Source organism: Oncorhynchus tshawytscha, linkage group LG13, assembly GCF_018296145.1.
Source record: "Oncorhynchus tshawytscha isolate Ot180627B linkage group LG13, Otsh_v2.0, whole genome shotgun sequence".
Lineage (NCBI taxonomy): Eukaryota > Metazoa > Chordata > Actinopteri > Salmoniformes > Salmonidae > Oncorhynchus > Oncorhynchus tshawytscha.
In genome coordinates, this window is record NC_056441.1 from 28,357,073 (window position 1) to 28,381,120 (window position 24,048).

General features: G+C 44.3%; 1 protein-coding gene across 2 annotated transcripts in view; it reads left to right on the forward strand.

Moving 5' to 3' along the window:
• The window catches only part of LOC112264633 (trafficking protein particle complex subunit 9-like), a 322,924-nt gene that overhangs the window by 162,860 nt on the left and 136,016 nt on the right, over nucleotides 1-24,048 (forward strand). For both annotated transcript variants that reach the window (XM_024441368.2, XM_042295499.1), the window contains one exon: nucleotides 21,300-21,410. In XM_024441368.2, the coding sequence (XP_024297136.2) occupies nucleotides 21,300-21,410 (111 nt within the window). The remainder of the gene's footprint in view (nucleotides 1-21,299; nucleotides 21,411-24,048) is intronic.

Consider the following 24,048-nt stretch of genomic DNA (forward strand, 5'->3'; position numbering starts at 1 on the left):
TCAAACCTGTGTGTCTGGCACCTACTACCATACCCTGTTCAAAGACACTTAAATATGTTGTCTTACACACCCTCCGAATGGCACACATACCCAATCCATGTCTCAATTGTCTCGAGGCTTAAATAACCTTCTTTAACCCTTCTCCTCCCCTTCATCTACACTGATTGAAGTGGATTTCACAAATGACATCAATAAGGGATCATAGCTTCCACCTGGATTCAGTCTGTCATGGAAAGTGCAGGTATTACTCATGTGTTTTGTGTGTGTGTATGTATGTATGTATGTATACAGTGGGGCAAAAAAGTATTTAGTCAGTCACCAATTGTGCAAGTTTTCCCACTTAAAAAGATGAGAGAGGCCTGTAATTTTCATCATAGGTACACTTCAACTATGACAGACAAAATGAGGGGAAAAAATCCAGAAAATCACATTGTAGGATTTTTAATGAATTTATTTGCAAATTATGGTGGAAAATAAGTATTTGGTCACCTACAAACAAGCAAGATTTCTGGCTCGCACAGACCTGTAACTTCTTAAGAGGTTCCTCTGTCCTCCTCTCATTACCTGTATTAATGGAACCCGCTTGAACTTGTTATCAGTATAAAAGACACCTGTCCACAACCTCAAACAGTCACACTCCAAACTCCACTATGGCCAAGACCAAAGAGCTGTCAAAGGACACCAGAAACAAAATTGTAGACCTGCACCAGGCTGGGAAGACTGAATCTGCAATAGGTAAGCAGCTTGGTTTGAAGAAATCAACTGTGGGGGCAATTATTAGGAAATGGAAGACATACAAGACCACTGATAATCTGCCTCGATCTGGGTCTCCACGCAAGATCTCACCCCGTGGGGTCAAAATGATCACAAGAACGGTGAGCAAAAATCCCAGAACCACACGGGGGGACCTAGTGAATGACCTGCAGAGAGCTGGGACCAAAGTAATAAAGCCTACCATCAGTAACACACTACGCCACCAGGGACTCAAATTCTGCAGTGCCAGACGTGTTCCCCTGCTTAAGCCAGTACATGTCCAGGCCCGTCTGAAGTTTGTTAGAGAGCATTTGGATGATCCAGAAGAAGATTGGGAGAATGTCATATGGTTAGATGAAACCAAAATATAACTTTTTGGTAAAAACCCAACTCGTCGTGTTTGGAGGACAAAGAATGCTGAGTTGCATCCAAAGAACACATATCTACTGTGAAGCATGGGGGTGGAAACATCATGCTTTGGGGCTGTTTTTCTGCAAAGGGACCAGGACGACTCATCCGTGTAAAGTAAAGGAAAGAATGAATGGGGCCATGTATCATGAGATTTTGAGTGAAAACCTCCTTCCATCAGCAAGGGCATTGAAGATGAAACGTGGCTGGGTCTTTCAGCATGACAATGATCCCAAACACACCGCCCCGGCAACGAAGGAGTGGCTTCGTAAGAAGCATTTCAGGTGGCCTAGCCAGTCTCCAGATCTCAACCCCATAGAAAATCTTTGGAGGGAGTTGAAAGTCCATGTTGCCCAGCAACAGCCCCAAAACATCACTCTAGAGGAGATCTGCATGGAGGAATGGGCCAAAATACCAGCAACCGTGTGTGAAAACCTTGTGAAGACTTACAGAAAACGTTTGACCTCTGTCATTGCCAACAAATGGTATATAACAAAGTATTGAGAAACTTTTGTTAGAGACCAAATACTTTTTTTCCACCATCATTTGCAAATAAATTCATTAAAAATCCTACAATGTGATTTTCTGGATGTATTTATTCTAATTTTGTCTGTCATAGTCACTTTCTGGATTTTTTTCTTCTCATTTTGTCTGTCATAGTCACAGTGCACCTATGATGAAAATTACAGGCCTCTCTCATCTTTTTAAGTGGGAGAACATGCTCTCAGGCACCATGCCAGAATCGCCCATAAGTGTTAAATAGGGTTGAGATTTGGTGACTGAGATGTCCGTGGCATATTGTACATATCATTTTCATTCTCATCAAACCATTCACTAACCACTTGTGCCCTGTGGATGGGGCATAGCCATGGTAGCCAAAATAATGGCCAAGATAATGTCCTGCCCAGTATTTGTATACATGACCCCCCCCCCCATGATGGGATGTTAATTGCTAAATTAACTTAGATACTAAACCTGTGTGGAAGCACCTGCTTTCAATATACTTTGTGTAATTTAATGGTGTTTACATTGTTTTGTCAGTTACCTGTGTATGTGTATATATACAGTACCAGTCAAAAGTTTGGACACATACTCATTCCAGGTTTTTTCTTTATTTGTACTATTTTCTACATTTTAAAATAATAGTAAAGACATCAAAACTATGAAATGACACATGGAATCATGTAGTAAACAAAAAAGTGTTAAACATTCTTCAAAGTAGCCTTGATGAAAGCATTGCACACTCTTGGCATTCTCTCAACCAGCTTCATGAGGTAGTCACCTGGAATGTACCTAGAAGGCCAGCATCTCGGAGTCGCCTCTTCAGTGTTGACGTTGAGACTTGTGTTTTGCGGGTACTATTTCATGAAGCTGCCAGTTGAGGAATTGTGAGGCGTCTGTTTCTCAAACTAGACACTAATGTACTTGTCCTCTTGCTCAGTTGTGCACCAGGGCCTCCCACTCCTCTTTCTGTTCTGATTAGAGCCATTTTGCGATGTTCTGTGAAGGGAGTAGTACGCAGCGTTGTATGAGATCTTCAGGTTCTTGGCAATTTCTTGCATGGCATTGTCGTTTCTGGCCATTTTGAGCCTGCAATCTAGTCTAAAGAAGGACAGTTTTATTGCTTCTTTAATCAAAACAAGTTTTCAGCTGTGCTAACATAATTGTAAAAGGGTTTTCTAATGATTAATTAGCCTTTCAAAATGATAAACTTGGATTAGCTAACACAATGTGCCATTGGAACACAAGATTGATGGTTGCTGATAATGGGCCTCTGTACGCCTATGTAGATATTCCTTTAAAAAATCTGCCGTTTCCAGCTACAATCGTCATTTACAACATTAACAATGCCTGCACTGTATTTCTGATGAATTTTGTTATTTGAATGTCCTCTTTAAAAAACAAGGACGTTTCTAACTGACCCCAAAGTTTTGAATGGTAGTGTATACAGTTGAAGTCAGAAGTTTACATACACCTTAGCCAAATACATTTAAACCCAGTTTTTCAATTCCTGACATTTAATCCTAGTAAAAATACCCTGTCTTAGGTCAGTTAGGATCACCACATTATTTTAAGAATGTGAAATGTCAGAATAATGGTAGAGAGAATGATTTATTTCAGCTTTTATTTCTTTCATCACACTCTCAGTGGGTCAGAAGTTTACATACACTCAATTAGTATTTGGTAGCATGACCTTTAAATTGTTTAACTTGGGCCAAACATTTTGGGTAGCCTTCCACAAGCTTCCCACAATAAGTTGGGTGAATTTTGGCCAGTACCTCCTGACAGAGCTGGTGTAACTGAGTCAGGTTTGTAGGCCTCCTTGCTCACACACGCTTTTTCAGTTCTGCCCTCAAATTTTGGCTTTGTGATGGCCACTCTAATACCTTGACTTCGTTGTCCTTAAGCCATTTTGCCACAACTTTGGATGTATGCTTTGGGTCATTGTCCATTTGGAAGCCCCATTTGCGACCAAGCTTTAACTTCCTGACTGATGTCATGTTCTGTTATAATCTCCACCCGGCACAGCCAAAAGAGGACTGGCCACCCCTCATAGCCTGGTTCCTCTCTATGTTTCTTCCTAGGTTCTGGCCTTTCTAGGGAGTTTTTCCTAGCCACCGTGATTCTACACCTGCATTGCTTGCTGTTTGGGGTTTTCGGTTGGGTTTCTGTAGAGCACTTTGTGACATCAGCTGATGTAAGAAGGGCTTTATCAATAAATTTGATTGATGTCTTGAGATGTTGCTTCAATATATCTATATAATTTCCCCCTCATGATGCCATCTATTTTGTGAAGTGCACCAGTCCCTCCTGTAGCAAAGCACCCCGACAACATAACGATGGTCATTATTGCCAAACAGTTCTGTTTTTGGTTCATCAGACCAGAGGACATTTCTACAAAAAGTACGATCTTTGTCCCCATGTGCAGTTACAAACCGTAGTCTGGCTTTTTTATGGTGGTTTTGGAGCAGTGGCTTCTTCCTTGCTGAGCGGCCTTTCAGGTTATGTCGATATAAGACGTGTTTTACTGTGGATATAGATACTTTTGTACCGGTCTCCTCCAGCGTCTTCACAAGGTCCTTTGCTGTTGTTCTGGGATTGATTTGCTCTTTTCAAAGTTTCACCAAAGTACTTTCATCTCTAGGAGACAGAACTCATCTCCTTCCTGAGCGGTATGATGGCTGCGTGGTCCCATGGTGTTTATACTTGCGTACTATTGTTTGTACAGATCAACGTGGTACCTTCAGGCGTTTGGAAATTGCTCCCAAGGATGAACCAGACTTGAGGAGGTCTGCAATTTTTTTTTCTGGGGTCTTTGCTGATTTCTTTAGATTTTCCCATGAGACACTGAGTTTAAAGGTAGGCTTTGAAATACATCCACAGGTACACCTCCAATTGACTCAAATGATGTCAATTAGCCTATCAGAAGCTTCTAAAGCCATGACACAATTTTCTGTAGTTTTCAAAGCTGTTTCAAGGCACAGTCAACTTAGTGTATATAAAGTTTTGACCCACTGGAATTGTGATACAGTGAATTATAAGTGAAATAATCTGTCTGTAAACAATTGTTGGAAAAATGACTTGTGTCATGCACAAAGTAGATGTCCTAACCGACTTGCCAAAACTATAGCTTGTTAACGACAAATTTGTGGAGTGGTTGAAAAACAAGTTTTAATGACTCCAACCTAAGTGTATGTAAACTTCCGACTTCAACTGTATATATATTTTTATTTTTATTTATTTAACCTTTATTTAACTAGACAAGTCAGTTAAGAACAAATTCTTATTTTCAAAGATGGCCTACCCTGGCCAAACCCTAACCCGGATGACGCTGGGCCAATTATGTGCCGCCCTATGGGACTCCCAACATGGCCGTTTGTGACACAGCCTGGAATTGAATCAGGGTCTGTAGTGATGCCTCTTGCACTGAGATGCAGCTCCTGCACCACTCGGGAGCCCATATACAAAAACGTATGAGGACACCTCTTCAAATGAGTGGATTCGGCTATTTCAGCTACACCCGTTGCTGACAGGTGAATATCGTGCATGCAGCCGTGCGTTCTCCGTAGGCAAACATTGGCAGTAGAATGGTCTTACTGAAGAGCTCAGTGACTTTCAATATGGCACATTCATAGGATGCCACCTTTCCAACAAGTCAGTTCATCAAATTTCTGCCTTGCTAGAGCTGCACCAGTCAACTGTAAGTGCTGTTATTGTGAAGTGGAAACGTCTAGGAGCCACAACGGCTCACCCACAAAGTGGTATGTCACACAAGCTCACAGGGACGGTTTATGCTGAAGCACCTAGCGCTTAAAAACGCTTGTCCTCGGTTGCAACACTCACTACCAAGTTCCAAACTTTTTCTGGAAGCAACGTCAGCACAAGAACTGTTAGTCGGGAGCTTCATGAAATGGGTTTCCATGGCCAAGCAGACGCACACAAGCTTAAGATCACCACGCACAATACCAAGCGTCGGCTGGAGTGGTGTATAGCTTGTCGCCATTGGACTCTGGAGCAGTGAAAATGCGTTCTCTGGAGTAATGAATCACGCTTCAATATCTGGCAGTCCGACGGACAAATCTGAGTTTGGCAGATGCCAGGACAACGCTACCTGTCTAACTAATGCATAGTGCCAACTGTAAAGTTTTGTGGAGGAGGAATAATGGTTTGTGGCTGTTTTTCATGATTTTTGGCTAAGCCCCTTAGTACCAGTGAAGGGAAATCTTAACACTACAGCATACAATGACATTGAAGACGATTTTGTGCTTCCAACTTTGGCAACAGTTTTGGGAAAGCCCTTTCCTTTTTCAGCATGACAATGCCCCCGTGCACAAAGCGATGTCCATACAGAAATGATTTGTCAAGATCAGTGTGGAAAATCTTGACTGGCCTGCACAGAGCCCTGACCTCAACCCCATTGAACACCTTTGGGATGAGTTGGAATGCTGACTGTGAGCCAGGCCTAATCGCCCAACTTCAGTGCCCGACTTCGCAAATGCTCTTGTGGCTGAAAGAAAGTCCCCACAGCAATGTTCTGACATCTAGTGGAAAGCTTTCCCAGAAGAGTGGAGTCTGTTATAGCAGCAAAGGGGAACCAACTCCATATTTATGCCCATGATTTTGAAATGAGATGTTCGACAGGCATTTGATCATGTTGTGTATGTGTGAAATAGTCAGGGATCCGTTCATGACAGAAACCTGTTGGAACCGTACCGGGATTGCGTACAGCAGCTGGGGTCTGTTATGTGACATAGCGTATGGGGCGTTTCATTCTGTCAGACACGCATGCGCACAAACACACACGCGCACAGATGTTCCATGCTATCAGGACATGGTTCAGTCTTCAGTCTAAGCCTTTTGTTGATAGCCCAGCCTTCTATCTGCTCTGCTTGCATAAATGCAGGCAGTGTACTGTTCCCCACAGGCTCACACACACACACACATCACGCACTCTAAAAATAGCAACACATTGGCAGGACTCTAAATCCACCCAGCCCAAACGTAATGAAGCACATTTCATTTGATGTAGGGGGGCTGTAGACGTATTGTCAGTGTTGTGCCAGAGGAGGAATCGTCACGTATTGATGGTGGATCCTGAGGATTGACCAGCCGTTGATCTGCTTCTCCTCTTTCTCGCTGCCGCCGCCTTCTACCCGGTGATGATGATGGTTCTACCCTGTGATGATGATGGTTCTATCCTGTGATGATGATGGTTCTATCCTGTGATGATGATGGTTCTATCCTGTGATGATGATGGTTCTATCCTGTGATGATGATGGTTCTATCCTGTGATGATGATGGTTCTATCCTGTGATGATGATGGTTCTATCCTGTGATGATGATGGTTCTATCCTGTGATGATGATGGTTCTATCCTGTATCCTGTGATGATGATGGTTCTATCCTGTGATGATGATGGTTCTATCCTGTGATGATGATGGTTCTATCCTGTGATGATGATGGTTCTATCCTGTGAAGATGATGGTTCTATCCTGTGATGATGATGGTTCTATCCTGTGATGATGGCAGCCATTTTGACCAATACCACACCTAAAAAAAACAGACACCAACCCCCACAGTACTAGGCTAGCTAGGCCACCTGTTGTTGCTTTTTCAGTTGAGACTATCTGAATTAGTGATGCACCAATATGACATTTTTGGTCGATATCCAATATTATCCTTGCCAAAAAAACGATACCGATATTAACAATTTTAGCGGCCTTTTAAGCATTCTAGTACAGTTAAATAGTTGAAACACACACACATTCTGACCAAAAGGTAATTTTGTTGGCATTTACATATTACCAGTAAAACATCATCAAAACCAATTTCTTTCACTTATTTACTGTGCTGTTTCATTGTTCATTTGTTCAGTCTCAAACAGGATTTCATCATACATGTCAAGCTGTGAAGTTTCAGCTCTGTCTGTCCGTGGCTTCACTTCCTCAGTGTCTTTTTCTGTTTGTCCAGCTGTGTCTAACATTTCACGTAAACCCTGTTTCTTGTCTGCATCGAAGTAGCGGTCCTTGTACCTACCATCGAGCGTGGTGGCGACACAGTAAAGAGAGACTGCCTGTTAAAGAAGTAGTCGTCCTTGTACCTACCATCGAGCAGGGTGGCGACACCGTGAAGAGGCTCAGAGAGAATGCTTTTTAAAGAAGTAGTGGTCCTTGTACCTAGCATCGAGCAGGGTGGCGACACCGTGAAGAGGCTCAGAGAGAATGCTTTTTAAAGAAGTAGTGGTCCTTGTACCTAGCATCGAGCAGGGTGGCGACACAGTAGAGAGGCTCAGAGAGAATGCTTTTTAAAGAAGTAGTGGTCCTTGTACCTAGCATCGAGCAGGGTGGCGACACAGTAAAGAGGCTCAGAGAGAATGCCACAGAATTGCTTGTTCACAGCCTCTTGTAGAGTAAGTTTTAACCCCACGGTCTGTGTGGGCAGTTTTGTTGAGCAGGCGTTTCAATGCCATGACAGAGGGTATCACATCTGCAGCAGACGCAGTTGAAGAGCTTATTTCTCCAGTCAGTTGTTTGAATGGAGCTGGGAGTGTGTTCATGTTTCCAAGTTTCAAACATGTTCTCAAATGCCATTGAAATGGCAGCAGCGGTATGAGAACCAGCACATTCTTGAACATGCAATACGGCTTTCCTCAGTACGATATCCTCGTCGACTCACTGTGCTGTCAGACTCCGCATGCTCATGGGGCTGACATCGCTGTTCCAAATGCTCATGGGGCTGACATCGCTGTTCCAAATGCTCATGGGGCTGACATCGCTGTTCCAAATGCTCATGGGGCTGACATCGCTGTTCCAAATGCTCATGGGGCTGACATCGCTGTTCCAAATGCTCATGGGGCTGACATCGCTGTTCCAAATATCAGTCGTGAAGCTAATAGCAGTTACGCCCATAGCAAGTAGCTCAGGGATGTGCGCTTTATCAAAACTGTGTAACTCCGGTAGGGCAACATCTGAAAAATAGCGCCTACTGGGAAGGGTATCCGGGGTTCGAGGTGCTCAACCAATCGTAGAAAGCCAACATCATCCACGACAGAGAACGGTTGATTGTCAAGGGCAATGAATTCCATTATCTTGGCTTTAATGGATTTCATCTTTGAGTTGTCTCGCTGAAATGTTATTACTCTTTCAAATGGCTGCTGGACTTGAACTTGTTTAGTTGTTGGAAGTGTGCGCTTAGTATTTTTCTGCTTTTGTTCTGTGTAGAGCTGTATTTGTCATGGCGTCATTACATCACCTACCTTATATAGGTATGTACCTCATCTACCTACCTTATATAGATATGTACCTGATCTATCTACCTTATATAGGTATGTACCTCATCTACCTACGTTATATAGGTATGTACCTCATCTACCTACGTTATATAGGTATGTACCTCATCTACCTACGTTATATAGGTATGTACCTCATCTACCTACGTTATATAGGTATGTACCTCATCTACCTACGTTATATAGGTATGTACCTCATCTACCTACGTTATATAGGTATGTACCTCATCTACCTACGTTATATAGGTATGTACCTCATCTACCTACCTTATATAGGTATGTACCTCATCTACCTATTATATAGGTATGCTCATCTACCTACGTTATATAGGTATGTACCTCATCTACCTACCTTATATAGGTATGTACCTCATCTACCTACGTTATATAGGTATGTACCTCATCTACCTACCTTATAGATATGTACCTCATCTACCTACGTTATATAGGTATGTACCTCATCTACCTACCTTATAGATATGTACCTCATCTACCTACGTTATATAGGTATGTACCTCATCTACCTACCTTATATAGATATGTACCTCATCTACCTACGTTATATAGGTATGTACCTCATCTACCTACGTTATATAGGTATGTACCTCATCTACCTACGTTATATAGGTATGTACCTCATCTACCTACGTTATATAGGTATGTACCTCATCTACCTACCTTATATAGGTATGTACCTCATCTACCTACGTTATATAGGTATGTACCTCATCTACCTACGTTATATAGGTATGCACGGCAGCTTTGACATCGGCTTTGCACATCGGTGTTAAACTAGACATCGGGCCCATACCGATGTTGTCATTTTTAGCTAATATTGACCGATTCCGATATGCTTACCGATATAGTGTCCATCCCTAATCTGAATAACAACAAACTAGCTAAAGGAGTAGCAGAAGTGGTCTCATCCATCGTCTCAGGGTTTGATGGTTGTGGATGTGTTTGTAGGTACAAACAGCCAGAGACACAGCTAGTCAGATGATTTGCATGGCCATCTGTTTAAAAGCTTGTTTGGCCATCAGTGGTGGCTCTAAGAAGAAAGGAGCTGCCCTGGGCCGCCAGGTTTGGGGAATGGGTTGCCAAGTTTGGTAAGTTATTCTGTCCGACAGGATGGGGGGGCCTCTCTACCAATCAATAACGGTGAATGGCTGATCTCACGGCTCATTCGTCAGCGTGACATAGCGCTGTCCAGAAAGATCTGGTGGTGTGTGGGAGGGTGTTTGTGAACATTAGAACACACGCACACATTACGTAAAGAAAACCCATTAAGGAGCACTCATCCATTCCTGTCCAGTCCTAACATCACAACATCAAAGGTGTTTGTCCTTTCATCACGGACCGTTTCCTAGCTGCTGTAGGAGGCTGTTTCTTCTCTCCACACCAGTCTTTCTCTCTCCTCTATTCTACGGCCTATCTCTGTCTGTTTCTCCTCTCCAGCTTGTCTCTGTCTGACTGTCTTTCTCTTCTCCTGCCGGTCTGTCTGTTTCTCTTCTCCAGCCTGTCTGTCTGTCTTTCTCTTCTCCAGCCTGTCTGTCTTTCTCTTCTCCAGCCTGTCTGTCTGTCTGTCTGTCTTTCTCTTCTCCAGCCTGTCTGTCTGTCTGTCTGTCTTTCTCTTGTCCAGCCTGTCTGTCTGTCTGTTTCTCCTCTCCAGCCTGTCTGTCTGTCTTTCTCTTCACCAGTCTGTCTGTCTGTCTGTCTTTCTCCTCTCTAGCCTGTCTGTCTGTCTGTCTTTCTCTTTTCCAGCCTGTCTGTCTTTCTCTTCTCCAGCCTCCTCTGTCTTTCTCTTCTCCAGCCTGTCTGTCTTTCTCTTCTCCAGCCTGTCTGTGTCTGTCTGTCTGTCTTTCTCCTCTCTAGCCTGTCTCTCTCTTTCTCTTCTCCAGCCTGTCTGTCTGTCTGTTTCTCCTCTCCAGCCTGTCTGTCTGTCTTTCTCTTCTCCAGCCTGTCTCTGTCTTTCTCTTCTCCAGCCTGTCTGTCTGTCTTTCTCTTCTCCAGCCTGTCTGCCTGTCTTTCTCTTCTCCAGCCTGTCTGTATGTCTGTCTGTTTCTCTTCTCCAGCCTGTCTGTATGTCTGTCTTTCTCTTCTCCAGCCTGTCTGTATGTCTGCCTGTTTCTCCTCTCCAGCCTGTCTGTATGTCTGTCTTTCTCTTTTCCAGCCTGTCTGTCTTTCTCTTTTCCAGTCTGTCTGTCTTTCTCTTCTCCAGCCTGTCTGTCTTTCTCTTCTCCAGCCTGTCTGTCTTTCTCTTCTCCAGCCTGTCTGTCTTTCTCTTCTCCAGCCTGTCTGTCTTTCTCTTCTCCAGCCTGTATGTGTCTGTCTTTCTCCTCTCCAGCCTGTCTCTCTCTTTCTCTTCTCCACCCTGTCTGTCTGTCTTTCTCTTCTCCAGCCTGTCTGTCTTTCTCTTCTCCAGCCTGTCTGTCTTTCTCCTCTCCAGCCTGTCTGTCTTTCTCCTCTCCAGCCTGTCTCTCTCTTTCTCTTCTCCACCCTGTCTGTCTGTCTTTCTCTTCTCCAGCCTGTCTGTCTTTCTCTTCTCCAGCCTGTCTGTATGTCTGCCTGTTTCTCCTCTCCAGCCTGTCTGTATGTCTGTCTTTCTCTTCTCCAGCCTGTCTGTATGTCTGTCTTTCTCTTCTCCAGCCTGTCTGTATGTCTGTCTTTCTCTTCTCCAGCCTGTCTGTATGTCTGTCTGTTTCTCCTCTCCAGCCTGTCTCTCTCTGTCTTTCTCTTCTCCAGCGTCTCTGTCTGTCTTTCTCTTCTCCAAACTGTCTGTCTGTCTGTTTCTCCTCTCCAGCCTGTCTGTCTGTCTTTCTCTTCTCCAGCCTGTCTGTCTCTGTCTTTCTCTTCTCCAGCCTGTCTGTCTGTTTCTCTTCTCCAGCCTGTCTGTCTGTCTTTCTCTTCTCTTCTCCAGCCTGTCTGTCTGTCTTTCTCTTCTCCAGCCTGTCTGTCTTTCTCTTTTCCAGCCTGTCTGTCTGTCTTTCTCTTCTCCAGCCTGTCTGTCTTTCTCTTCTCCAGCCTGTCTGTCTGTCTTTCTCTTCTCCAGCCTGTGTCTGTCTTTCTCTTCTCCAGCCTGTCTCTGTCTTTCTCTTCTCCAGCCTGTCTGTATGTCTGTCTTTCTCTTCTCCAGCCTGTCTGTATGTCTGTCTGTTTCTCCTCTCCAGCCTGTCTCTCTCTGTCTTTCTCTTCTCCAGCGTCTCTGTCTGTCTTTCTCTTCTCCAAACTGTCTGTCTGTCTGTTTCTCCTCTCCAGCCTGTCTGTCTGTCTTTCTCTTCTCCAGCCTGTCTGTCTCTGTCTTTCTCTTCTCCAGCCTGTCTGTCTGTTTCTCTTCTCCAGCCTGTCTGTCTGTCTTTCTCTTCTCCAGCCTGTCTGTCTTTCTTTCCAGCCTGTCTGTCTTTCTCCTCTCCAGCCTGTCTGTCTTTCTCCTCTCCAGCCTGTCTCTCTCTTTCTCTTCTCCACCCTGTCTGTCTGTCTTTCTCTTCTCCAGCCTGTCTGTCTTTCTCTTCTCCAGCCTGTCTGTATGTCTGCCTGTTTCTCCTCTCCAGCCTGTCTGTATGTCTGTCTTTCTCTTCTCCAGCCTGTCTGTATGTCTGTCTTTCTCTTCTCCAGCCTGTCTGTATGTCTGTCTTTCTCTTCTCCAGCCTGTCTGTATGTCTGTCTGTTTCTCCTCTCCAGCCTGTCTCTCTCTGTCTTTCTCTTCTCCAGCGTCTCTGTCTGTCTTTCTCTTCTCCAAACTGTCTGTCTGTCTGTTTCTCCTCTCCAGCCTGTCTGTCTGTCTTTCTCTTCTCCAGCCTGTCTGTCTCTGTCTTTCTCTTCTCCAGCCTGTCTGTCTGTTTCTCTTCTCCAGCCTGTCTGTCTGTCTTTCTCTTCTCTTCTCCAGCCTGTCTGTCTGTCTTTCTCTTCTCCAGCCTGTCTGTCTTTCTCTTTTCCAGCCTGTCTGTCTGTCTTTCTCTTCTCCAGCCTGTCTGTCTTTCTCTTCTCCAGCCTGTCTGTCTGTCTTTCTCTTCTCCAGCCTGTGTCTGTCTTTCTCTTCTCCAGCCTGTCTCTGTCTTTCTCTTCTCCAGCCTGTCTGTATGTCTGTCTTTCTCTTCTCCAGCCTGTCTGTATGTCTGTCTGTTTCTCCTCTCCAGCCTGTCTCTCTCTGTCTTTCTCTTCTCCAGCGTCTCTGTCTGTCTTTCTCTTCTCCAAACTGTCTGTCTGTCTGTTTCTCCTCTCCAGCCTGTCTGTCTGTCTTTCTCTTCTCCAGCCTGTCTGTCTCTGTCTTTCTCTTCTCCAGCCTGTCTGTCTGTTTCTCTTCTCCAGCCTGTCTGTCTGTCTTTCTCTTCTCCAGCCTGTCTGTCTTTCTCTTCTCCAGCCTGTCTGTCTTTCTCCTCTCCAGCCTGTCTGTCTTTCTCCTCTCCAGCCTGTCTCTCTCTTTCTCTTCTCCACCCTGTCTGTCTGTCTTTCTCTTCTCCAGCCTGTCTGTCTTTCTCTTCTCCAGCCTGTCTGTATGTCTGCCTGTTTCTCCTCTCCAGCCTGTCTGTATGTCTGTCTTTCTCTTCTCCAGCCTGTCTGTATGTCTGTCTTTCTCTTCTCCAGCCTGTCTGTATGTCTGTCTTTCTCTTCTCCAGCCTGTCTGTATGTCTGTCTGTTTCTCCTCTCCAGCCTGTCTCTCTCTGTCTTTCTCTTCTCCAGCGTCTCTGTCTGTCTTTCTCTTCTCCAAACTGTCTGTCTGTCTGTTTCTCCTCTCCAGCCTGTCTGTCTGTCTTTCTCTTCTCCAGCCTGTCTGTCTCTGTCTTTCTCTTATCCAGCCTGTCTGTCTGTTTCTCTTCTCCAGCCTGTCTGTCTGTCTTTCTCTTCTCTTCTCCAGCCTGTCTGTCTGTCTTTCTCTTCTCCAGCCTGTCTGTCTTTCTCTTTTCCAGCCTGTCTGTCTGTCTTTCTCTTCTCCAGCCTGTCTGTCTTTCTCTTCTCCAGCCTGTCTGTCTGTCTTTCTCTTCTCCAGCCTGTGTCTGTCTTTCTCTTCTCCAGCCTGTCTCTGTCTTTCTCTTCTCCAGCCTGTCTGTATGTCTGTCTTTCTCTTCTCCAGCCTGTCTGTATGTCTGTCTGTTTCTCCTCTCCAGCCTGTCTCTCTCTGTCTTTCTCTTCTCCAGCGTCTCTGTCTGTCTTTCTCTTCTCCAAACTGTCTGTCTGTCTGTTTCTCCTCTCCAGCCTGTCTGTCTGTCTTTCTCTTCTCCAGCCTGTCTGTCTCTGTCTTTCTCTTCTCCAGCCTGTCTGTCTGTTTCTCTTCTCCAGCCTGTCTGTCTGTCTTTCTCTTCTCCAGCCTGTCTGTCTGTCTTTCTCTTCTCCAGCCTGTCTGTCTTTCTCTTTTCCAGCCTGTCTGTCTGTCTTTCTCTTTTCCAGCCTGTCTGTCTGTCTTTCTCTTCTCCAGCCTGTCTGTCTTTCTCTTCTCCAGCCTGTCTGTCTTTCTCTTCTCCAGCCTGTCTGTCTGTCTTTCTCTTCTCCAGCCTGTGTCTGTCTTTCTCTTCTCCAGCCTGTCTCTGTCTTTCTCTTCTCCAGCCTGTCTGTCTGTCTCTCCTCTCCTGTCTGTCTATCTGTTTCTCCTATCCAGTCTGTTTGTCTGTCTGTCTGTTTCTCTTCTCCAGCCTTTCTGTATGTCTGTCTTTCTCTTCTCCTGCATGTCTGTCTGTCTCTCCTCTCCTGTCTGTCTATCTGTCTGTCTGTCTGTTTCTCTTCTCCAGCCTTTCTGTATGTCTCTCCTCTCCTGTCTGTCTATCTGTTTCTCCTATCCAGTCTGTTTGTCTGTCTGTCTGTTTCTCTTCTCCAGCCTTTCTGTATGTCGGTCTTTCTCTTCTCCAGCCTGTCTGTTTCTCCTCTCCAGCCTGTCTGTCTCTGTCTGTCTGTCTGTCTGTCTGTTTCTCCTCTCCAGCCTGTCTGTCTGTGTTTATCATTTCTGTCTGTCTGTCTTTCTCTTCTCCAGCCTGTCTCTCTCTTTCTTTTCTCCAGCCTGTCTGTCTGTTTCTCCTCTCCAGCCTGTCTCCTGTCTGGCTTTCACATTCTCTTTTTCTTTCTTATTTTTCCACACAGATAAAAGGCAACATTCCTTGGAAAAGACAGTCAAGTTTTCAGAATGGTCTTAAATGAGAATAATGTATGTAGTCCACAGTACAGCAGGAGGTACTTAAAACACAACGGATGTCTCAACTACCAGCTGTGTACTGATGTCTCAATTCTACCAGCTGTGTACTGATGTCTCAACTCTACCAGCTGTGTACTGATGTCTCAACTCTACCAGCTGTGTACTGATGTCTCATCTCTACCAGCTGTGTACTGATGTCTCAACTCTACCAGCTGTGTACTGATGTCTCAAGTCTACCAGCTGTGTACTGATGTCTCATGTCTACCAGCTGTGTACTGATGTCTCAACTCTACCAGCTGTGTACTGATGTCTCAACTCTACCAGCTGTGTACTGATGTCTCAACTCTACCAACTGTGTACTGATGTCTCAACTCTACCAGCTGTGTACTGATGTCTCAACTCTACCAGCTGTGTACTGATGTCTCATGTCTTCCAGCTGTGTACTGATGTCTCATGTCTTCCAGCTGTGTACTGATGTCTCATGTCTTCCAGCTGTGTACTGATGTCTCAACTCTACCAGCTGTGTACTGATGTCTCAACTCTACCAGCTGTGTACTGATGTCTCAACTCTACCAGCTATGTACTGTAGGTGAACTCTGATGACTCACCTGCTTTCGATGCCAAAAATCTCAGCAGTCTGCCTCCCTCCTCTTAGAGAGACACCAATGTCCTCAACCCTTTCACTCTACTTTCTTCCTCCTTCCTCTTAAATCCCTGAGTAAATGGAGACATCATTAGAGTTTGCCCCGGCCCCTAATAAAGTGTCACCGTAATTAAAATACCATATTTCTAGCAGGGGGCGTCCATGTTTCTCCGACTGTCTCCTTGTCTCTTCTGGCAGACATGATTAACACAGCGGAGGGTAGTACCAAGAAAGAGAGGGGGTGACAACTGATTTATCCTCCCCACCGTTTAGCTGAACCATCAATCAGGAAGCACCGACACAGCAGCTTAGCCAATCAGGAGACAGCGCCGTAGAACAGGGCTGTGGAAACAGTCACCACGGCAGTAGCTTAATAGCACAAACGATCAGGAAGTCATCTGGACAAAGTGTATAATGTGGCAACTTGCACATCGCAGACATTGGCGCTGTACCAGAGGTAGAAATGTTTTAAAAGTGAACCATTTCAACAAGTATCTACCCGGGAGACTGACTGACTGGGCTTCTAAAGATCTAAGATGTGAATAAGTGATTCAAGGCAGCCAACTATTTGTCTCCGTTTCGGTCTCTGAATTCTAAACTCTAAATTCTCCTCACAGTCAAAGCTCAGAGATAACCTTGGTGTTGTGAGCACTGAACTGACCTTTAAATTTCACATCGGATACATCAATAAATTAATTTGTCAACATAATATCAGTTTAATTATAGAATGATTTTTCCATCTTGTGTAGGTTTTAGGTTAGCAAACGGTGTGGTCTGTGTATGGTAGCTTTTCAATTTGAAGAGAGTAGGCAGGACACTTGCTCACAATTACACGCTTGATGTTTTATTATTTGAAGTTAAAAACATCTGCTCACTCTCTCCCCAGTACCCGTCAGTGTGTGTACCTGTGGTTGGTTCTAACCCGGTTCTATTTATTTCCCTTGTACCCGTCTGTGTGTGGTTCTTTATTTTTTAAGATGCTATTTAAACTTTATTTAACTAGGCAAGTCAGTTAAGAACAAATTCTTATTTACAATGATGGCCTGGCAAAAGGCCTCCTGCGGGGGCTGGGATTATATATATATATATATATATAGGACAAAACACATCATGGCTTGTTAGTAACACATGACAACACGGCATGGTAGCAACACAACATGACAACAACATGGTAGCAACACAACATGACAACAACATGGTAGCAACATGACAACAACATGGTAGCAACACAACATGACAACAACATGGTAGCAACACAACATGACAACAACATGGTAGCAACACAACATGACAACACAACATGACAACATGGTAGCAACACAACATGACAACACGGCATGGTAGCAACACAACATGACAACACGGCATGGTAGCAACACAACATGACAACAACATGGTAGCAACACAACATGGCAGCAGCACAACATGACAACAACACGGTAGCAACACAACATGACAACAACATGGTAGCAACACAACATGACACAACATGGTAGCAACACAACATGACAACACGGCATGGTAGAAACACAACATGACAACAACATGGTAGCAACACAACATGACAACAACATGGTAGCAACACAACATGACAACAACATGGTAGCAACACAACATGACAGCAACATGCACAACATGACAACAACATGGTAGCACACAACATGACAACAACATGGTAGCAACACAACATGACATCAACATGGTAGCAACACAACATGACAGCACAACATGACAACAACACGTAGCAACACAACATGACAACAACATGGTAGCAACACAACATGACAACAACATGGTAGCAACACAACATGACAACAACATGGTAGCAACACAACATGGCAGCAGCACAACATGGTAGCAACACAACATGGCAGCAGCACAACATGGTAGCAACACAACATGGCAGCAGCACAACATGGTAGCAACACAACATGGCAGAAGCACAACATGGTAGCAACACAACATGGCAGCAGCACAACATGACAACAACACGGTAGCAACACAACATGACATCAACATGGTAGCAACACAACATGACAACAACATGGTAGCAACACAACATGACAACAACACGGTAGCAACACAACATGACATCAACATGGTAGCAACACAACATGACAACAACATGGTAGCAACACAACATGACAACAACATGGTAGCAACACAACATGGCAGCAGCACAACATGACAACAACACGGTAGCAACACAACATGACATCAACATGGTAGCAACACAACATGACAACAACATGGTAGAAACACAACATGACAACAACATGGTAGCAACACAACATGACAACAACATGGTAGCAACACAACATGACAACAGCATGGTAGCAACACAACATGACAACAATATGGTAGCAACACAACATGGCAGCAGCACAACGTTGTAGCAGCACAAAACATGGTACAAACATTATTGGGCACAGACAACAGCACAAAGGGCAAGAAGGTAGAGACAACAATACATCACGCAAAGCAGCCACAACTGTCATTAAGAGGGTCCGTGATTGAGTCTTTGAATGAATACATGGAGATAAAACTGTCCAGTTTGAGTTTTTTTGCTGCTCGTTCCAGTCGCGAGCTGCAGTGAACTGAAAAGAGTAGGGACCCAGGGATGTGTGTGCTTTGTGGACCTTTAACAGAATGTGACTGGCAGAACGAGTGTTGTATGTGGAGGATGAGGGCTGCAGTAGATATCTCAGATAGGGTGTAATGAGGCCTAAGAGGGTTTTATAAGTAAGCATCCACCAGTGGGTTTTGTGACGGGTATACAGAGACGACCAGTTTACAGAGGAGTATAGAGTGCAGTGATACGTCCTATAAGGAGCATTGGTGGCAAATCTGATGGCCGAATGGTAAAGAACATCTAGCTGCTTGAGAACACCCTTCCCTGCTGATCTATAAATTACGTCTCCATAATCTAGCATAGGTAGGATGGTCATCTGAATCAGGGTTAGTTTGGCAGCTAGGGTGAAAGAGTAGCGATTACGAAAAAGGCAACCAAGTCTAGATTTAACTTTAGTCTGCAGCTTTGATATGTGCTGAGAGAAGGACAGTGCACCGTCTAGCCATACTCCCAAATACATTCCAAGCTCTAAACCCTCAGAGGTAGTAATCACACCGGTGGGGAGAGGGGCATTCTTCCTACCAAACCACATGACCTTTGTTTTGGATGTGTTTAGAACAAGGTTAAGGGCAGAGAAAGCTTGTTGGACACTAAGAAAGCTTTGTTGTCGAGCGTTTAACACAGAATCCAGGGAGGGGCCATCTGCATATAAATGGATGAGAGAGCTTCCTACTGCCTGAGCTATGTTGTTGCTGTAAATTGAGAAGTGCGTGGGGCCAAGTATTGTGGTGACAGGCAGTGGCAAATGTTCAGATGTTATACTCTGCAATCTTTGAGAGAGGTAGTTCGTAAACCAGGCCGAAGACCCCTCAGAGATACCAACACCCCTTAGCCAGCCCACAAGAATGGAATGGTCTACTATATCAAAAGCTTTGGTCAAGTCAATACAAATAGCAGCACAACATTGCTTAGATTCAAGGGCAAAGGTGACATCATTGAGGACCTTTAAGGATGCAGTGACATGTCCATAATCTGAGCGGAAACCAGATTGCATACCAGAGAGGATACTATAGACATCAAGAAAGCCAGTCAGCTGATGATTGACAAGTTTTTCAAACACTTTTGATAAACAGGGCAAAATAGAAATAGGCCTATAACAGTTAGGATCAGCTTGATCTCCCCCTTTTATTAAAGGATGAACCGTGGCTGCCTTCCAAACCATGGGACCCTCCCCAGAAAGGAGAGTCAGGTTAAAAAAGGTCAGAGAATGGCTTGGAGGTTATAGGGGCTGCAACCATAAAGAAGGGTCTAAACCCTCTGACCCAGTTATTTTTGGGGGGTCAAGTTTCAGGAGCTCCTCTAGCACCTCGGTTTCAGTGACTGCCTGCAGAGAAAAACTGGGCAGGGGTAGCTGGGCAGGGGGAAAAGAAGGAGAAGCATTGGGGATAGTCGCATTAGAAGGGGTGAGAGATGAGGAAATGTTGGACGTGCAAGGAGGCATGGCTGAGTCTAATATGAATTCTGACTTCATGAAGTGGTGATTTTAAGAGCTCAGCCATGTGCTCCTTGTCAATAACAACCACATCAGTATTAAGGGACATGGGCAGCTGTGAGGAGGAGGGTTTATTCCAGAACTTCTTGGGGATAGACCCACAGAGAGAGAACTGCTCCTTAAACTAACTGACTTTGGCCTTCCGGATGGTCTGAGTGCACTTATTTCTCATTTGCCTGAACGAGAGGCAGTCAGCCTGAGTATGCATGTTTCGAGCCTTTCGCCAAATGGAATTCTTGAGGTGGAGTAACTCTGCAAGATCGTGGTCGAACCAGGGGCTGTCCTAGCAGGACAAATTCAGACTTAGTTTAAGGGGCCAGGAGAGAGCTTAGGGCAGGTAGGGTACGGCCCGGTGCTGATGGTGGATGATAACACCAAGCAACAGTCAACAAAGTTTAATTTGTTAAAACCAGCCATTCAAATTTTCAGGGGACATGCTTGGTGGAGACAACCAAGCATTGAAGGTGTTCTTTGATAAAGATTGCCACTCCACCACCTTTGGAAGATCTGTCTTGCCGAAAAAAAGTTATAACCAGAAAGGTAAACATCAGTGTTCAAAACACTCTTTCTTAACCACGTTTGAGTAATGACCAACACATCTGGATTGGAGCTGTGAACCCATACTTTCAATTGATACTTTTTAGGTATTAAGCTTCTAGTGTTAACATGCAGAATACCCAGGTGTTTATGAGAGCAGAAATCAGTGAAGCAGATATCAGAGCCCAAATCAGAATTGGGGTTAACAATTGTAGATGGGCCAGGGTGTACATGCACATTTCCAGATGTCATCAGATGTAATACAATCAGGGAAAGGCAGAGGACAGGGAGAACTCTGCAGTGCTGATTTTTATGACATTTGAATGTGCATCAGATGGCAACAAGATCCTATTGTACAGCAATTTCATGAATACAAAGTTGGGCGAGAGGTGGTTAGAATAGGATGGGAGGCCATGAGTCTGTGTAGCCATTAGAGAGTCAGAGTCCCCAGTGTGGGAACAACAGTATGTCCCACGGTCAGGTAAACAAGCAAGTTCATAGTCAACACGCAGGAGTCCTGAGACAAATAGCATAAAGCACAAGAAAAAATATAACGACTTGAGGCCAGCCGTTGTAAGTTCAGAGTCACTCGCCCCAACAGTGAGTGTGTGGCGGGGGTACCTGTACCAGACAGGCCAGGGCAGACGGTGAACAGGTCACCAGGTGGAATCCTATCAGCAGTGCAGAAGGCAACGGGAGTAGGTGTCACACCCACTTGGGAGAATCTATTTTTGGGAGGCAGATTCCTAGCTAATGTAGCCAACAAGTCTGTCCAGTGTTTTTTTCCAAGTGGAAAAGGAGGTCGTTAGCTAGCTATACCCCTTCAGTTTCGGCAAATGGTTCTTTAAGACGTCCAAACAAAGTTGTCCTGCAGCTGTTACATTTTGGAGATTCTGATGTGAAGACCCGGTTCTATCTTTCTCCCCAGAACCCGTCAGTGCCACCTGCTGCTGGACGTGTTCAATTCAACAGAACATGAGCTGACGGTCAGCGCCAACAACAACCAGGACCTGGTGCTGCACGCCTCAGAGTGTCAGAGGTATGTGACCTTTAACCTGCCCATTCAAAGAGAGTCAGTGGATGACATTCTACTCCATTCTATGTATTAAATGTACACATATTGTGGGCCAGGTTTCTCTTATGAACATGAGCACATAAATTCATTTACGGATATGAACACAAACACAAATCCAACCAGTCAGAGTCATATGAGCGAACGATGTACACTGACCAAGCCTGTGTTGTGTGATTATGTGATGTATGTAGCCTGCAGTGTATTTTCTGTCTTCACGTGTGTTCAACTGGTTTCTTATAGCCTGTAGTTGGGCTTATGAGACTCTAATGGCTAGGAATGGATTCGTTCCGACGGGTCAACTCTGCCTTGTCGACCTAACCATTGTAGTTAGGTCCATTGTTGACATCCCTCTGATCCCATTTGTGATGTTTTTACTGGGGTCAATAATGACAGCTTCTGGAGCAGCCCTTTAAAGGGATAGTTCACCCAAATTACAAAATGACATTGGTTTCCTTACCCTGTAAGCCGGAATGCCAGTCGAGCTTTGACCCCAGGTATCATACAAGCCCACATAAGACCTGGAAAATGCATGAAATGAACAATCCCTGTAAACCTCCCCCTTTACTAACCTAAACTCTCTATGAAGCTGCTCATTTCACTGGATTTTAGTATGAGACAAGGTTGGCTTTGAACACTAAGCGGGGAGCTCCATCAGTAGCCTCGCCTCTCTCCCTGTCTCCATTCCTCTCCTCTCTTCCTCATACCGCCAGTTAACCCTCTGAACATTACCGAATTCTGATTCCTGTCACAGCTATCTCTGAGCAGCGTCCCCCTCCTGCGATGAGTACAGGTGGGGAAGTGTGCGTGTGTGGGGAACACCACATGGGTGCCCCACAACAAGCCCTACTCTACCGGAGAGGAATGCTCTCTTACTTCCTGTATGGGAGAGAACATGGGGTGGTGTGGGGGGTTGTTCTTTTCAGAATATCCTTCTCTAGGACTTTATTTTATTTAACTTTATTTAATCTTTATTTAACCTTTATTTAACTAGGCAAGTCAGTTAAGAACACATTCTTATTTACAATGTCGGCCTGGGAACAGTTGGTTAACTGCCTTGTTCAGCGGCAGAACGACAGATTTTTACCTGGTCAGCTCGGGGATTCGATCTAGCAACCTTTCGGTTACTGAGCCCAACACTCTAAGCTACCTACCTGCCGCCGACTATTGGACAATGTAGCTTTTAGGACAGCTCTACAAATGATTAGCATATAGCTGTCTCCACTTTGTTTCCTTTTAGCCTGTGAATGTTTGTCTTTCTTATACTCTACACGGCTGGTTCATAAGTTAGGTCCATTTTGCTGCTCAAAAGATGTAGGGAGGTCTCCTAATTTTTCCAGGGAAGTGACCGTAAGACTTTGGATCTCCTTGTTCTCTCGTCTATTGGTAAAATGATAACACGTTAGGTTAGGAATGACGTCTTTTTAAAGAGGTTGTGTTATCTTTTAAAGAGTTTTAATTAAGAGTGTGCACATAAGCCAGTGCACAGGCAGGTCAGCGGTTCATTTTTAATCGCTGGTATTACAGCTGCGGTGGAGACAAAGAGCTCTGAATCCCGCCTGAGCTTCCATACATTAGAACAGGAAAACACTCAGTGAACTTAAGCCCTGGATTCTATAAGATATTAAGAAGGGAAATTGTCCAAATAATCTTTATGCAGTTTATTAACTTTTTTTTAAAACAATTATTCCGTCTGTATATATTGCGTTATTAACAAAAACCCTATCTGTTTATATAGTGCTATTGTATTAGTTTAAAGTTAAACTGGGAAATGTTATTTGCATTAATACAACAATGCATATGGCATGTGGATGCAGAGGAGGAGTAATTAACAAAAACCCTCTCTGTTTATATAGTTTATATAGTGCTATTCTATTAGTTTAAAGTTAAACTGGGAAATGTTATTTGCATTAATACAACAATGCATATGGCATGTGGATGCAGAGGAGGAGTAATTAACAAAAACCCTCTCTGTTTATATAGTTTATATAGTGCTATTGTATTAGTTTAAAGTTAAACTGGGAAATGTTATTTGCATTAATACAACAATGCATATGGCATGTGGATGCAGAGGAGGAGTAATTAACAAAAACCCTCTCTGTTTATATAGTTTATATAGTGCTATTCTATTAGTTTAAAGCTACACTGGGGATTTTAATTTGCAGAAATATGACGCTGCTCGTTCATGGCAGAAAGAAAGAGGTTTGGTTGCTTTCATGTTCTCCCATCTTTCAACGCTCAGCCTCCTCCTAGATCTTTAACCCTCGTTCCTGTTCATTACTGCTGAAAGACAGATGAGAGGAGCCAGCGATATGAATGAGAATGGCCCTTCTGATGTTTGGAAGCCCTAGAAAGCTCGAACACAGACCTCTGTCTGCCTCTTCAACCAGACATGCTTTTGTATGAGGTTTTCACCATGGGGGATAGGGAGAATAGAGAGAGCAGGACTTGTCTATTTTAGTTTGGTTGTTTTGTCTTTGTGCTCTCAAATTCATTGACCCCTTTGGTGTTTAAGTTCATCTTTGTCTTGATTTGTTTGGGCTGCTACAATGTTATTCATGACTTTAATGAAATTCACAGCATGAGACCTCAAGGGACCATAACC